An 18,137-nucleotide genomic window follows, 5' to 3' on the forward strand; every position below is an offset into this window, starting at 1 on the left:
AGTTTCATTTCACCATCCTACGACAGCTTTTTTCAGTGAATATTATGGATACAGTAGGAAACTTTGTTAAAACCGCCAACAGTTTTTTCTTCCTATGTGTCCAATTGGGATTTTTTTTTCTTCACTTCCCACAGCAAAATGAGAGAAAATACCTCCAAAGTGAAACTCTGTCTTATACAGTTACCACCAGAAAATGCTCACAATTTCAACTTTTCTCTCACTTTCAGTCCAGGGTGACAATGGTCACCAGGACAAATAAAGAGGGTGGTGTCCCAAGCAGGGACACCATATGCAATAACTGATGGAGATTCTAACCCTTCCCTATTCCATCTAGATTAAAAAAACACATGACTTTAGTTATGCTTTAATACCAGCCCGAACCTACTGTGGTCTATTATTTGTATTAGATGGAACATGTAAAAAGTTTATTTTCTGTGTATTTGCACTTTGTTCCTTTCTTTCAAAAAAATGTCCTTTGTTTTACACATAATTCCTAACTTGAGACTTTATGACAAAGGAAGCTATGTATAGCACTGACCCCCAACCACCAAGCCATGATCTACCTGCATTGCAGAGAGAAGCCAAGAAACATAGTGATGGAATAAATAGGTCTAAAATAAGTTGTGTAATAAAAACAGAAAGGTTTTATTTAAAATTGTCATTAGCAGGTTATTGAGGAGTAAAAAGGGGGAAGCGTAAAAAAGCAGATTAAGCTTTAGCTTTAAGAGCACAAAGAAAATTTAGGGCAGGGGTGGAGACATTTATTTGGAATCCAGGAGCCAGCTCCATTGACAAAAACTAGAGAAAACTTCAAAAGTTAGGTGCCAGCCGTACTTTTTAAGGCGCATTGGCAACCTGGTTCCTGGAATTTGTCTAGCCCTGATTTAGGCAGATTTATACAAACTCAAGTAACTGAACAGGCTTGAGCTGCCATCAGCAACCAGTAGATGTTTTCTTTTAGATATGGCTTAACAAGGCACTGAGAAGGCAATTATAATACAAGCACAGCCACCAAAAGCAACCAGCTAGAATGCATACCGTATATACTCGAGTATAAGCCGAGATTTTCAGCCCATTTTTTTGGGTGAAAAGTGCCCCCCTCGGCTTATACTCGAGTCAGCGCCAGCGCGTCTTCTTACTTACATCGCCGAGCGTCGCGTCACTGCTGCTCGGTGTGCGGCGCTCCGAGCGGGGTCATCTGGCAGTCTTAGAGAGAGAGATTAATTAAGCAATTATATATGTATTGTCTGCACTGTATTAGCAGTATATACTCTATATAGAGTATATACTGCTAATACAGTGCAGACAATACATTTACAATTATACTAACATGAATGTATTAAATGATCTGTATGTAGCCCTGTACTATGGATCATTTAACCCATTCATGTTAGCAGAGGATCATTGTAAATGTATTGTTGCAGGCACTCTATATGTACATGTACTATATACTACATATAGAGTGCACTGAACAATAGATTTACAATTATCCTCTGCTAATATGAATGGGTTAAATGATCCGTAGTACATGATATGTAGACCTGTACCCCCTTTTCCACTTACAGAGCTAGGTTATTTTTCTTTTAAATAAATATTAATGTATTTTAATGGTATCTACCAGTAGCTGCCTCATTTCCCACCCTCGGCTTATATTCGGGTCAATACTTTTTCCCAGTTTTTTTGGCTAAAATTAGGTACCTCGGCTTATATTCGGGACGGCTTATACTCGAGTATATACGGTATTTATTCATCTAAATGCAGTAAAATAAAATTGGACAGGTTGCTGTAGGTTAATGAATTATGCCCATCCTTGCTGCCCCAACAGGATTTCCACTTTATAATTCATTGATTTCTACTGAGGGTTTAAAAAAAAAAATCAAATGAATTAAATAAAATGTTGTACAGACTTGTCATTGCACATCAAAACAGGTCTTTGATGCATAAACGATTTCGGTGAGACACATGCTCAGCACATGAGTATTCTGAGCCAGAAGATAAAAGCGTCTGTATGAAGGAGATATTGTAAGAAACCGGGAGAAAGGGAATTAAAAAAATAAAAAAAAAAGAGAAAGAAGGTCGGAGGTGAGATAGAGAGAAACATATAGACAGTTGCAGAAAGAAATGGAGAGATCAGTCCTGTAAGCCAAAGATCCCTAGGCAACTACAATATATTAAATTAATTCTCAAAATATGATATCCAAGAAGCCCCTCAGGTCTTTCTCTGTGTTTATTTATCCAGATACTGAATAACTTGTCATCCTTAGTGTACCTAGGTATCCCCTATGAAACAAATTGTACATAAAAGCCACACATGGCCAAAAAGTTATAAAAATATGTGGAGTATCCATTATTGTTTGGAAGATGGGTTGGGACAGTTGACCAATATATCCACTCCAGAATAATTCAGAATATAAGAAGTCACTGGTCCAGCCAATGCACATGGGTTTGCTAACTTTTTGGTGCATTCCATAACAAGTTACTATGCTCTCTAGTAAATTTTGCAACTCTGCTGCATACCTTTACACACATATAAGTATTACCAATGTCTGTAATTGCATGGAGCATGGATGTTGTGGATCTGTAACCATTTTGTATATTTGTATTGTCACTGTTTGGCTCTAGCAGCTATCCCAAGTTTTTGGCAATAATAATGTTCTAAGCAAAAATGTTTTTGTTTGAATGTTTTTTTGTGTTTAATACACTAAATTAAAAACATGTTTTATGTTTAAACTTAGTTTCTCAATAGCCAGTTGAACAAGTTAAGGTGATTTTGGCCATGAGAGAAATAAAACAAAATAGGTTTCTAAGAGGCCTTGTGGATATCCTGAATTGTCTGTTCAGGAGAATTTCAAAATGTATTTTTATTAATCAAATGTATCAAAGAGAAGAGCCAAAAGCAAAACCTGCATGTTGGTCAACCAAATGAAGTAAATACATTCCTTCTGCTTACAGATGTAAAACTAAAATAAAGAGACCATATAATAAAATCTGCTATCCAGGAAGGGATCATGTAGCGTTACATTAAGACCTTGTTACCCACTTCAGCCAATAAAGTAATTATGGAGGCTTTGGATTTTTGATTAGACCTTTTAAATTCTTCTAGATCAATTACACATCATCACATGGTAATATAGAGTCCTGGCCAGACGTTTTGAGAATGACACAAATATGAATTTTCACAAAGTCTGCTGCTTCAGTGTTTACTATGATATACTGAAGTATAATTACAAGTATTTCATAAGTGTCAGAGCTTTTATTGACAATTACATTAAGTTTATGCAAAGAGTCAATATTTGCAGTGTTGACCCTTCTTTTTCAAGACCTCTGCAATTAGCCCTGGCATGCTGTCAATCCACTTCTCGGCCACATCCTGACTGATGACAGTCCATTCTTGCATAATCAATGCTTGGAGTGTGTCAGAAGATGTGGGGATTTTTTTCTTCAACCGCCTCTTGATGATTAACCACAAGTTCCAAATGGGATTAAGTTTCCTGGCCATGGACCCAAACCTTCGATGTTTTGTTCCCCAAGCCACTTCGTTATCACTTTTGCCTTATGGCAAGGTGCTCCATCATCCTGGAATAGGCATTGGTCGTCACCAAACTGTTCTTGAATGGTGGGGAGAAGTTGCTCTTGGAGGATGTTTTTGTACCATTCTTTATTCATGGCTGTGTTCAAAATTGTGAGCGAGCCCACTCCCTTGGCTGAGACGCAACCCCACACATTAAAAGTCTCAGGATGCTTTACTGTTGGCATGACACAGGACTGATGGTAGCGCTCACCTTTTCCGGATGCCCCAAACAATCGGAAAGGGGATTCATCTGAGAAAATGACTTTACCCCAGTCCTCAGCAATCCAATCCCTGTACCTTTTGCAGAATATCAGTCTGTCCCTGATGTTTTTCCCGGAGAGAAGTGGCTTCTTTGCTGCCCTTCTTGACACCAGGCCATCCTCCAAAAGTCTTTGCCTCACTGTGCCTACAGATGCAATCACACCTGCCTGCTGCCATTCCTGAGCAAGCTCTGCACTGGTGGTGGCCCAATCACGCAGCTGAATCAACTTTAGGAGACGGTCCTGGCGCTTGCTGGACTTTCTTGGGCGCCCTGAAGCCTTATTCAAAACAATTGAACCTCTCTCCTTGAAGTTCTCGATGATTAGATAAATGGTTGATTTAGGTGCAATCTTAGTAGCAGCAATATCCTTGCTTGTGAATCCCTTTTTGTGCAGAGCCATGATGACTGCACGTGTTTCCTTGCAGGTAACCATGGTTAACAGAGGAAGAACAATGATTTCATGCACCACCCTCCTTTTAAAGCTTCCAGGCTCTTATTCTAACTCAATCAGCATGACAGAGTGGTCTCCGACCTTGTCCTTGTCAACACTGACACCTGTGAAACGGCTGAAAGGCAGTGGAAATGTTTGGGGGGGGTGAAGTTAATTCTATGGCAAAGAGGGACTTTGCAATTCATTGCAATTGATCTGATCACTCTTCATAACATTCTGGAGTATATGCAAATTGCTATTATATAAACTGAAGCAGCAGACTGTGTGAAAAATTAATATTTGTGTCATTCTGAAAACGTTTGGCCAGGACGTAGCTCAGGAAAACATAAGTAGAGAAAGATACACCTCAACATTGATGGGGATAAGCTCAGCGATGGTGTAGAATTAGTCATAGTCATAAATCCCTGGGCTTTCAAGTTTAGAGCTGTGGGAGAACCTGGACTTTTGCAGCACATCATAGCAGCCTCCACAATGCATTGATTTTGTAAATGTGTCAGCGGGTGTTAAAAGGTGCCAGCCACCTACTGACACACGAGCAGCCTATGGAGCTTCATTGATGCTGCACAGCAGATCAGTACAGTCAATTGAAAGAAGGCAATCTGCAACTCAGCTTAAGATCAAAAGAAGCAGGAATTTCCACTTTTACCACTTTTTATGCCCAAGCAGATATCCTGTAATTTCTACATCAAGTGTAATATGCACATTTCTTTCGAAACACACCCTGTGCAGTGTAAGTAAATTTCAGTAATTCCAGTAAGTTTTCTTCTCTTCATCTCTCATCCCAGCAAAACACACAGAAGATGGAACAAAACATGGGCAGACCGCCCTTGTTTGCATACCCAATGTTAATAAACCAGTATTTCATACATGTAAGAACAGATGTTACAAGCGTATCTGAGGCCAATGCAAAGCTATTTTTTAATTCTGGACATTTCTCTGCGTGCCTGTGTTCAGTCATTTCATTTGGGCTTCAATCTCTTAAAAACGCAGCAGGCTGCAGTTTTCTGGCATTGATGTTGGTCTTTTAAAGCAACAACTAAACAGGGCTGAATAAAAAGCAGATGTCATGAGATTTAAGGGATTTCTTTATGCACAGTGCTCTGAAACCGTGCAACCAGTTATCATACAGTTTAATGCTATATCATCATACCGAGAACCATGGTGACCTTAAAGTGACACTAAACTCTAGAGGTAAATCTTAAAAATGCATTCAAGTACCTTAACTATCAACAAAAATGTATCTTATTTGTGTATCACTCCGCTGTAGATCCTCAAATCATCTCTGAATTCATGCTGACACTGTTCTTCCTTCTGGAGGGGGGCTACTTTTGTTCCCCATGGTCCCTGTGTGTGTTGTAAAGCAGCCACGGCTCAAAGCTCACTCCCACTACCACTACCGTGATGGACTATAATCTCACATTTAGTTTACTAATTTGCATTGAGATTGTGAAATGGAGCAGGGAGAAGGCTTCCCGGCCTATCAGAAAGCTGGGCAGCGTGTCATTAACCACCCCCCTGGCTTCCTGATTAGCCGGGTAGCCAGCTCCATACTCCCTGGTGACTGAAGTTTGCGCTCAGATACATTTCCAAATTTAGACAGTCCCTGCAACAGGAATGTCATTTTTGGTGAGATATTCACGAAGAGCTCCTTCACACCACTGCCTCATCCACCTTATGTGCCTTGGTGAGCTGCAGTACCAATACTTTGAATGAGACCCCAATGAAACTCCACAATGCACCTGCATTGCAAGACAGAAATGTCAGCAGGCATGGTTTTAGGTTTGTGGTGCAGTAGGCAGCACTTTCAAATAAATGAGCGGCCTTAACACAATGTGCGACAATGCACATGCATTAACTGACCAGAGTGAATGGGTCCTTCAGCTTCTCACTAGAACACAAAGATCTGCTTAGATGGTTATAATGAAGGCTGCCACTCCCATTCACGGGTCTGGAAAGGGCAGGATGAAAAACAGCTACATTATCAGGACAGCAAAACGTCCCAAAAGGTTTGCTAAAATCATTGTTAAAGTATGTAGTTTACCTAAAAGGGACTGTTACATATTACATTACAAAAAGTTAGAGAACCTGTCATAATAGGAATCAGATACAAATCTGAATAGTATTTTTAAACTACTATAAAACTATTAGGTTTAGTTGTGAAATATTCATGTCGGTCTCTTTATTCAGCTTTACTTATTTTGCCTGTGTCAATGGACAAGGATGCAGATGGGCTGGGGCAAAGCTTCTTTGTCCTGAATAGCTGGGTGCAGTTTTCCTTAAGTGACCTAGCTCTATAAAGAAACCTGTGGTGACAGAAATATGTATGCTACCATTGCTGCCTTTCATCTCAGAATGCTAGTTGCCTGGCCATTTCTAGCTCACACACATTTTCTGAATCACTGATCTGGAATAAGCTTCTGAAGCAGGGCTGGAAAAATCCCAGGAGCCAGGTAGCCAATGCTCCTTAAACATTACAGGCAGCACCTAAAAGATTAAAGTTTTCTCCTAGTTGTTGCCAAAGGAGATGGCTGCTGGATTTGACAGACTGGTTCCTTAATTCTATATCAAATGTATCCACCCCTGGTCTAAATAATAATAATAATAAAAAAAAAAGTAAAATATTAAGGTTCTAAAAACAGACCCCTGATATTTCCCTTTTAAAATAAAAAAAAAAGAGATAACACAGAGAATCTCTTTTTCTGTAGCCCGTTAGTTATAAATGAACAGAAACCCTCTATGAGTGTTCCTGTTCATTCATAAAATGAGGACATGGTATGTTTACTATAACCACAATCATGAATGAACAGGAGGTGATGTAGATCACTTCCCATTCATTCATAATTGCGGATATACTAAACATACTCTGTCCTCAATTATTTACAAACACCCAGTGATCACTGATCGCTGAGTGTTTGTACCGCTCTCCATCCTGACACGCTGTCACTGGAGGCTCAGCGAGCGCTGCGCGGAAGAGAGCTCGGCCTCCTGTGACAGCTCTGGCGGTCTCCGCCCACACACCACTCTGCTGATCTGTGACAGCGGCCAAGCGCTGCGCTCTCCTCCCGCAGCGCTCGGCCGGCTGTCACAGTTTCTCTCCTCCCCGCTGGGACACAGAGCAGCACCCAGCGGGGAGGACAGAATACACAGATGCACCTCTGTATCGGCCAGAAAATGGCACTTTCGGCATTATGCCAAAGGTGTAATTTTCGGCGGCCGATATATCGGTGCATCCCTACTCCTGATCTCCATACTTATTCTAAAACACAATAAAACAAATTTTCGAAGCCACCAAATCAAAAAAGTCAGGCAACAAGCATTTTTCAAGGATGGGATGGTCACCAATAGCAGCCTACCTATTCTCTCACGACATGTCTCTTTAATAAAACGGTGTCTTAGAAAGTGCAAGGTCATAATTGAACTGAGCTTAAATTTTACTAGTCCTTTGTACAATATTGGCGCAACTGTGCGCATATTTCAGGAACAACAAAGAACATTCTTAGAACCTTATTTTAAAAAAACCTTCAAGCATATCTTAACTTTTTCTTTTCACCTTATTTATTTCCAATGTCGGCAATGATTCAGCATCGGTTTTCGCCAGCTGTAGTTTGTTCTCTGGTACATACAACTCCTTGACTTCGTAAGATGCGTCAACGGGCACGATATCCTATTTGTGTAGGAGAAATCAGAGAGGAATTAATGTTCTCAGCTGTAAAACAGATGCATCTAACTTATCAAGAAAGGGAGGTGAAACAACATGCACTATCAAAGTTCATATTGTTTTTCTTGCCTCTAGAGTTTAATATTTCTTACAATTTTCTTCAAGAATAATAATAAGTACAAGAGTTTTGTGGGTTTAGGTGAATATATTTTCTGGACGGAGCCCGTGGCTGGGATCATGGGAAGAACACAGATTCTTGCAATGCCCGGCCAATGAACTCAAAGAGGACTCCAGGGGAAATTCATAATGCACTGGACTGAAAAACATTCTGGGTCCACCGCGTTTCGCATTCATGTTTCTGCACCATCCTGAATATGTTTAATATACAGAACATAACAGAAAAAAAGAGAAGCCACTCGGCGGATCTCAACGTCGCACTGACTTACTGGAAACACCAAAGGCTGTGTAACAAGCAATGTTCTGGAAATTAAACAGAGACCATTACATCAACTTAAAATAAACAAACATCTTCAAATTCCTGAAGACTCAATATACTGAAAACATATACTTTAAATTGTTGCTCTGTCTCAGGAAAACTATCCTGTGTGTTTCCTTTAAACAAGGGATGAACTATTCAGAGCTGGACTCCAGCCATTTGTTCTTGTTTAAGATACTACTGGGAAGGGTTAGAACCTCTGTAAGGTATTTTATTGCTGTATAGGTCTGCATTGGTAATCATTTTTTTCTCATCTACCCGTAACATGTCCATTGGATATACTGCAGTGCTGGCCAAATCCAAGGAGCCGGGTATCCAATGCTCCTTAAAAATTACAGCTGGCACCTAACTGAAGTTTTCTCCAGTTGTTGTAGATGGAGCTGGCTCCTAAAAATTTCCTGCTGTTTCTGGGATTGAACAGACTGGCTCCTGAATTCCATATTCATTTGTCTACCCCTGACCTACTGCATATAAATAAAATAATAAGAAAACTCTACAATGGGCACTAAGAAAGCAACAAAAATTGTGGAATAGGAAAGGGTTAGAATCATTGCAGAGGCTGACAGTGCTGACCAGAAAAAGGATATTTTCTACAATTTGCAGAGAATTCAACTCAACTCCTACTGTGTCTCCAAAGGTCCCCATACACCTTGCGATCGTACGATAATTGCGGGAAATCCCACGATCGTACGATAATCGGCAGGTGTACGGAAGGCATGCAACCGTTTCCACTGTACGGTCGCACGTCTTTTGTCGAACCAGCATGCTAGAAAACCCGCCGAGAATTGTATGATTGTTGGCGGGTTAGTGGCGTGCTCGTTCGACAATTGCAGAATGGGCGGTGTGCGCCCGCGCACACAGCCTGTTCAGCATTGCGGTCATCGGAAGCGCGCCCCTCAGCAGGGCGGGCTTGCGATAATCGCAAGTACGATCTGCCTGTCCAAGATGGGCAGATAGTACAAGCTTTGAATTAGCTTACAGCCATCGCAAGGCAAAGGTCTTGCGATGATTGTAAGGTGTATGGGCACCTCAAGACAGGAAGGTAAGAAAAATTCCTGATTTTTCATTGTTTTGCACGTTTGTCACACTTTAAAGTTTCAGATCGTCAAACAAATTGAAATATTAGTCAAAGATAACACAACATGCAGTTTTTAAAGGAAGGTTTTTATTATTTAGGGAAACCAAAATCCAAACCCACATGGCCCTGTGTGAAAAAGTGTTTGCCCCCCCCACCCCGTTAAAACATAACTTAACTCTGGTTTATCACACCTGAGCTCAATTTCTCTAGCCACACCCAGGTCTGACACACCTGTCCAATCAAGAAATCACTTAAATAAGACTTGACTGACAAAGTGAAGTAGACCAAAAGATCCTCAAAAGCTACACATCATGCTCTATTTCCAGACTGATAGAGATCTATCAGTCTGGAAAAGGTTATAAAGCCATTTCTAAAGCTTTGGGACTCCAGCGAACCAAAGTGAGAGCCATTATCCACAAATGGCGAAAACATGGAACAGTGGTGAACCAACACAGGAGTGGGCGGCCAACCAAAATTACCCCAAGAGCGCAGCGACGACTCATCCAAGAGGTCACAAAAGACCCCACAACAACATCCAAAGAGCTGCAGGCCTCACTTGCCTCAGTTCAGGTCAGTGTTCATGACTCCACCATAAGAAAGAGACTGAGCAAAAATGGCCTGCATGGCAGAGTTCCAAGACGAAAACCGCTGCTGAGTAAAATATGGTGGTGGTAGTGTAATGGTCTGAGGCTGTTTTGCTGCTTCAGGACCTGAAAGACTTGCTGTGATAAATGGAACCATGAATTCTGCTGTCTACCAAAAAAAAATCCTGAAGGATAATGTGCGGCAATCTGTTCGTGACCTCAAGCTGAAGCGAACTTGGGTTCTGCAGCAGGACAATGATACATAACACACCAGCAAGTCCACCTCTGAATGGCTGAAGAAAAACAAAATGAAGACTTTGGAGTGGCCTAGTCAAAGTCCTGACCTGAATCCTATTGAGATGCTGTGGCATAACCTTAAAAAGGCGCTTCATGCTCGAAAACCTTCCAATGTGGCTGAGTTACAACAATTCTGCAAAGATGAGTGGACCAAAATTTCTGCACAGCGCTGTAACAGACTCATTGCAAGTTATCGCAAAAGCTGGATTGCAGTTCTTGCTGCTAAGGGTGGCCCAACCAGTTATTTGGTTTAGGGGGCAAACACTTTTTCACACATGGCCATGTGGGTTTGGATTTTGTTTTCCCTTAATAGTAAAAACCTTCCTTTAAAAACTGCATGTTGTGTTTACTTGTGTTGTCTTTGACTAATATTTAAATTTGTTTGATGATCTGAAACATTAACGTGTGACAAACGTGCAAAACAATCAAAAATCAGGAAGGGGGCCAACACTTTTTCACACAACTGTATACTGGCATACTGAAGTTCTAACTCTTCCCTAATCTACACCATCATACAAAGTATGTACATAAAAAAAAAATGGTCAAAAGGTTTTAACCCTTCCTCTCTCTAAACAATTTTAATTTAGTCTATGATCCTGTCTGCGATCCTATAGGAAAGCTTTCCATGGAAGTCAGGGAAAAATCTTCCAAACAGATACATAGTCAGCAATAAACTGACAGGCTCTATCCAACACAAAAACAAAACTTTTGGCTGAAGTTAGGCTTTAAAGCAGTGGTTCTCAACCTGTGTAACCTCAGGACCCACATTTGTCTTTAGTCATTAAGTTGCGACCCGAGTCGCACTGCAATGGAATGCACGGAATTAGGGTACCGCTCATTCCAGTGAGGACATACAAGCTGTGGGTGGCAGCGCAACACACCTCCCACACCAGAATGCACGGTACGTGTCAGCGGCGTAACCAACTTTTAACGCACTGTACTAGTGTGAACGGGCCCTCAAAAACACCGACATACATGCACAACCACAGACAGAATCTCACACACTCCCAAATTTATTTATTTTTTTTAAACATTTGTTTTAAGGTCCACCCAGTCTCCCTACCTTACAAGAACTGGAGTGGATCCCGGGGTCCAGTATGGTCTGCTGTTCTGCAAAAAAGCTCCAGCCATATGTGCATTGCTTGTATAGTTTCCTTGTGCGCCCTGTAGAGGTTCCGGGAGACAGAATGTGATGTCACTCCGGTCCAGGCACCTATACAGGACATGTGAGGGAGCTGTAAGCAATGCACAAATGGATGGAGTTCCCTAGCGGCCATAGCCCCATCTCATCCCACCTCAAGCTGACACTCTGTCGGACAGCATATTTTGAATGGCTGATTGGCAAGAGAACTGACAGTGCTGCGCTAGGGGAAGCCTGAGGAGCCTCTCACCGAGAAAAGTTGAAGGCATGCGACGACCCACTGACCACAGGGTTGCGACCCACCAGTTGAGAACCAAGGCTTTAAAGGATATCTATAGTCAAAAAAAGAGAAAATGTATTTCTCTATTGAATCTTCACAAGTTCTATCCAAATCCTAAATACCATATCGATCTAAAAGTTTGTAAACTTACTTATTGAAGATGCCCCTATGATGCAGTGACACCATTTCACTCAGCCCTGTGAATATGCACTTCCTTGTGTCACCACTGTAACTAAGCCCTCCCGTCTGAACTACAACTCAAAGTCTGAACAATGTAACATCATTGCTTGCTGGAAGCAATGCATGATGCGATATGTAGTGATGCAAAGCACACTGGAAATCCAGGAAGATGTTGATAGTGATGAGCAGACAGAAGGCAGCACTCACATTATCCAAATCAACTCTTAGTATGTATTCCTATTACAATGGTGATGTTTTAACAGGATAGCATATGCTGGAACTTTGCAACTCCTTTAATCATGAAATTGCTAGATAAATTATCTGTTTTTTGGTTAAAAAAAAAAAATAAAAAAAATCAAATCATACTACTTAAGAGGCCCATATACCTCCAATCAAGCCCAGTCCATAGGCGAAAATAATGTAAAAAAAAAAAAAAATATTAAAAAAAGAATGATAATAATACTTATAATATTATCTGGCCACTATTCCATGCCCCATCAAGTCACAGCTGAAAACATCTCAAGCAGGAACAATCACGGTAAGACCAAAAAATGCATTATGCTGTTATGTAAACTGCACAGTCAGTCAACATGGCATAGGGCAGAGGAGGGTACATACACTACATCTTTTTTAGGGTGCCCAACACTGGACTAGAAATTAGCTTCTCTCCCATTGCAAACAAAAGAGGTAAAAGGCAGTAGCTGGTTATAAACAGTTAGTTAAGCAACTGCATGATTTCAAACAATATCCTCCTTTCCGGAGGTCTCCTTTAAATTTATATATGAATATGTAAACCATTCAAAAATATCTGAAACCAGGCTGAGATTAAGGACACTTCCTTTATATAAAGCAGCATCAATGTTTGGCCTAGTAGTCCTAGAAACATACGCTTTCACACAAAAGACAGCTGAGGAAACAAAATTCATTAGAAAAAGATTCGTTTTCATTAAGGAAGTCAACTGCAGTAATAGTCTGGTTAAAAAAAATACAACTGTCATTTTAGCAAACAATAAATATTAAGACATGAAAGAGTGGAAATTGTTGTCATAAAGAAAAGCAAACACGCCCCGGCACCAATGATGTATACTCCTGATGCAGCCAAAATTTCATCTTGTAATTGGAAACTGAAAATGATTAGTACAAGGGATGAGTTAAGAATTCCAGATACAACACTGCCCCGCCACGATACATCAAACACTCCCGAGTAGCACAAGCTCTTTTTAGCGTGCGCTTGCTGTTCCAAGATAAAGAGCAGGCTTGCTCTGTAGAGCGTCTCTGAAAAGTACACTAATAGACTTTAGCACAGGGATGGGCCACCTTCCACTTCCCAGGTCTTCAGCTGGCCACAGAACAGTAAAAATAAAAATGCGTTTTTAAAAAATGATCGTCCGATCTTCTAATAGTTAATGGGGTCTAATCAGTGATCAATTTCGGCCACAGTGATGAAAAAAAAAAAAAAGGACCGGGATAGAATTTGTTTCCTTAAACGAACAAAATTCTAACAGTGAATGTGGTTTACGTTCAGGAAACTCCATTGTTTTCAAAATCGAATTTTTAAAACCAAATCAAAATTTTTTTAAATGACATTCGCCAAGTCTCTGATGGCATTACTGATGTTTTGACAAGATTTTTTGTTAGAAAGTTCATATAAAAACCTACAAGTATATGGGCATCACAAATAATGTAGCTAATGTAGCACTCGTCCACTTATAATATATATCTATCAAACTTCATCTGCATCACAGATGTAAACTGCCACTTTAAGGAGGCGACCGTCCTGTAACACTCAAACTCGGTTTCCATACATCCAGTCTTTGCATGCATTGTTATCTAGCTCTCCAAAGACGATTAACACAATACACATAACTATGCCGCGCTTAAAACAACTATAGTAGCTCCATATACTTTTCATCTTAAAAAGGAGAACTATGAGGGGAGTGAAAATCACTCAACCTCATAGTTCAGGCCGACGTGTGACAATGAAACTGTCACACGTCGGCTCAATAGATGGGAGTGTGAACACATACTGTTGCTCGCTCACTTCTCGATTATGTCCCTGCAGAGAGCCGTGACTGTCACTCACGGCTCCCTGCAGGGATTCCCCTCCCCTGTCCGATCCTCCAGCGCTGACTTGCGGAACGGACAGGTACAGCTGGTTCTGACTCTAGATAGGCAGAGCCAGCTGTCAATCACGCAGCTGGGTGGATCTCGACAGCTTTGGGTCACGGGAGTACGCTAGTTTGTGTCCTCCCGTGACCCATGGGAGAACTATGGGGTAAAGCACTGACCCCATAGTTCTTTAATGTAATATTATTCTGCAAAGACTGATCTCTATTTTTCATACCTAATGCGGCTTTTAGACATGCAGATATTGAGGGCGAGACAGATTTCCAGGCAACTAGTCTGGAATTTTCAGGTGACCATTGCTTGTGGCCTAGGCACTTCACAAGAATAAATTAACACCACATCCATGTCAGAGGCTTGGTTGACATAGTGCATTACTTATTCCATCACATATCCCAAAAATAAAGAGGATTGTTCCTTATTTAAGAACAGTGGGTGGAGCCATGGCAATCATTGCGTCACACCTCACCGACTCTTGGTTTTGCAATACGTGATGGAATGAGACATATGTGAATACCTTCTGTTTTTAGAAGGGTTTACTGTGCTGTTTTATTGGTTTAATCCCTTCTCACCATAACCTATATGGTTATACTGTCCCATTGGGTCCCAAACCCTACTCCATAGAAGCCATGGTTTCCATACACTACACTGATGATGGCCACAAAGCATGAAACAGTTGTATGCAGTTTGGAATAAATGGTCCTATAATATCAGGGTATATTTTGACTTAACATCAGGCATTTTAGATGTGTACCTAGGCAAATGGGGTGTAAAGCACTGGAATAATCCTTTTATTTTTTGAATATGTGATGGTGACATGCCAATACCTTCTGTTTTAATTAAGCTTTACTGTGCTACACATGGATTAGAGCAGTGGTTCCCAACCTGTATAACCTCAGGACCCACATTTGTCCTTGGTCATTAAGTTGCACCGCAGTGGAACGTACAACATTACAGTGCCGCACATTCCACCTGCAAAAACCTGCACCCAATTCTAAATCTTCTGCTCCAAGATGGAGGCTCTCATAGTTTAGAGTTAGGACAGCACTATAAGAGGTGCCTTGGCGCAGCTGTGCGGCTGTCACATTTTCTGCAGAAGATGTGTATCCAGACCTCTGTTAACCTTAGCGGTGAGACAAGTTTTTTTACATGCTGGCTTGTGAGTGTGCCATGATAATTTTCTACTGTTCTACCACTCAACACTGAGTCGCAACCCACCGGTTGAGAACAATGGGATCACAGTAAGGGCTTTGACTGCTTTAATCCCTAAAGTTGTATAGTTATACTGTCTTGACTCCCAAACCCTACTCCACAGAAGCCATGGTCCCATGCACTGCACTGATGGCCAAAAAGCATGAAACACTTGTATGCAGTTTGGAATAAATGGCTCTATAATTAGGGATGCACCGATATATAATCGGCTGCCGAAACATGTTGGCCGAAAATGGCACTTTTGGCTGAATGCCAAAAGTGCAATTTTCCCGCCGATACATCGGCGCATCCCAGGTTTCTTTTCTCCCCGCTGGGCGCTGCTCTGTGTCCCAGCGGGGAGGAGAGAAAGTGGCTGCCGGCCAAGCGCTTCGGGAGGAGAGCGCTGTGAGCGGCCAGTGTGTCTCTCCTCCCACACCGCTCAGCCTATCACAGTCCGGCAGAGCGGTGTGGGCGCGGAGACAGCCAGCGCTGTCACAGGAGGCTGGGCTCTCCTCCCTGCACCGCTCGCTCAGCCTCCTGTGACAGCGTGTCAGAGAGGAGAGCGGTACAAACACTTTGTGATCGCTGAGTGTTTGTAGGTAATTGAGGACATGGTATGTTCACTATATCCTCAATTATGAATGAATGGGAAGTGATCTACATCCCCTCCTGTTCATTCATAGTTGTAGTTATATTAAACATACCATGTCCTCATGTTATCAATGAACAGGAACACTCAGAGGATTCCTGTTCATTGATAACAGGGGATACAGAAAAAGAGATTGAGTCCTCAATCTCTTTTTCTATTTTAAAAGGGAAATATCAGGGGTCTGTTTAGACATCTAATATTTCCAGAAGCCCCTAAAAGTAAAAAATAAAAATATTTAATAAAAAAATGAATACATTAAAAAAATTACAAAATTAAAAAGCTTCTAACAACATATTTTTAAAAAATTCAAAAAACATTTTCGGTTTCGGTCTGACAATTTTTTTATTTCGGTTTCGTTTTTTAAGTTTCTATTTCGGTGCACCTCTATCTATAATATTAAGGTATATTTGGAATATACATCAGTGGTTCTTGATGTGCGTCTAGATAATGGGGTGTAAAGCAATGATTTACCCGACGCCACCCACAGAACTGAAATTAGGAATAATCCTCTTATATTAGGGATACGTGATGAATGGGACATGTGAATATCTGCTGTTTTAAAATGGCTTTACTGTGCTATACACTGATTACAGTGAGGGATTTTGTTTGCTTGAATCCCTTCTCACCATAACCTGTATGGTTCTAGTGTCCCTTCTGGAGATTGTATGGTTATTACTCATTCATAAATGCAATTGTTTTATCTAAGCAGCCATTTAGCAAGGGTGATAACCGTACTTATATGACACAAAGGGAGAAAACTGACTACTCACCATTAGTATCATCATCATGCAAACGTGAACTGCACAGGTCATCTCAAAAACTATTGTCAAGCAAACAATGCAATGATAGCTAAAAAAAAATGGATACTTGTCAAAAGTACATTATAGTTCTCTTTGAAAGAGAAGTCCAATGCTGCGCAAGAAAGCACTGTTGTGAATTTGTTCAATCTGCAAATGTAGCACCAGGGTGACACCTAGCGGGCAGTTACAGATTTGCACAATGCTGAGGAAAAAGAGAATTAAAATGATTTCCTTTGCATGTATTAAAACTAGCAGGGGGTTGCTAAATGCCATAGGCTGGGTTCACACCTAGGCGTATTGAATATGCGCATTTGTCGCGCGTTTTTACCACAATTCGCGGTAAAAAAAAACGCACGACAAACGCGCGTTTCCGCGGGCTACTTGGCTGTATCCCAATGGAAACGCAAGACCAAAACGCCCCAAAGAAGTACATGTACGTCTTTGGGCGTAGGCCGTTTTGCATCGCGTTCGGACGGGCGGAAACACGGCAAAGTGTGAACCAGACCCATTGAATACAATGGGATTTAGATGTTTGAGCGTTTTGTAGAGCGTTCGTCGAGCGTTGAACGCGCTACAAAACGTTCAGCTGTGAACCAGGCCTTAGTATTTTAACAGACTAGTGGCTAGAATATCAGGGTGAACGCTAAAAGACAAGCAGAGGGACTACAATAAAAACCCAGCAGCGATTAAGCTCAGCACTAGATCGTACACATAAGATTGTATCTTGAATCAATTTAATTAATCCAAATAAAGAGACCTTCTCTTTTAGGTTTAATGTATATGTGTAGTCTAAAAGCTGGCCATACACTTACCAATGAAAGATCTTTTTCTACCACCCGATAATGCCATCAGACATTTGACAAATGTCAAACTAAATTTAGTTTTATTTTAACATTCGATTTCGGAAATGAATGAAGTTTCCCGAATGAAAATCACATTCACCATCAACTAATAGAAAAAGTGTGAAAGTTCGTTCGGAAATCTATTAGTGTATGACTAGCTTTAGTTTGCCAACAAAATTGTTTGCTCAGAAATGGCCAAATAAATGAAATCCAATAGTAAAAAAAAAAAAAAAAGGGAACAAAAAACAAAAGAAGGGATATAAATCTAAATTTTTATATATTGCCATTCCTCCTAATCGTCATAACAGAGTTGTTCTGAACCAAAAAACATAAGTCCCTGTGCCTGATGGATCACCTATCAATCAGTTTGATGCAGTGGAAGGGTCAGAGAACAGAGAAGGAATATCTATGAGGGTGGTGTGAAGTCCTGGATTGTGGATAAGGTGCCACACACATTTATGTATGCGCTTCCCTATGTGCTTGCTAACACATGGAGATATGCATTGTATTTGCTTCATCTCAATTATTTGAAA

General features: G+C 40.9%; 1 protein-coding gene across 1 annotated transcript in view; it reads right to left on the reverse strand.

The window, feature by feature from the left end:
* The window catches only part of PAPSS1 (3'-phosphoadenosine 5'-phosphosulfate synthase 1), an 89,477-nt gene that overhangs the window by 41,579 nt on the left and 29,761 nt on the right, over positions 1-18,137 (reverse strand). The window contains exon 6 of the mRNA XM_018554494.1: positions 7,835-7,948. Coding sequence (XP_018409996.1) covers positions 7,835-7,948 — 114 coding nt within the window. The remainder of the gene's footprint in view (positions 1-7,834; positions 7,949-18,137) is intronic.

The sequence above is a fragment of the Nanorana parkeri genome, unplaced genomic scaffold (assembly GCF_000935625.1).
Source record: "Nanorana parkeri isolate BGI_ZX_2015 unplaced genomic scaffold, ASM93562v1 scaffold161, whole genome shotgun sequence".
Classification (NCBI taxonomy): domain Eukaryota; kingdom Metazoa; phylum Chordata; class Amphibia; order Anura; family Dicroglossidae; genus Nanorana; species Nanorana parkeri.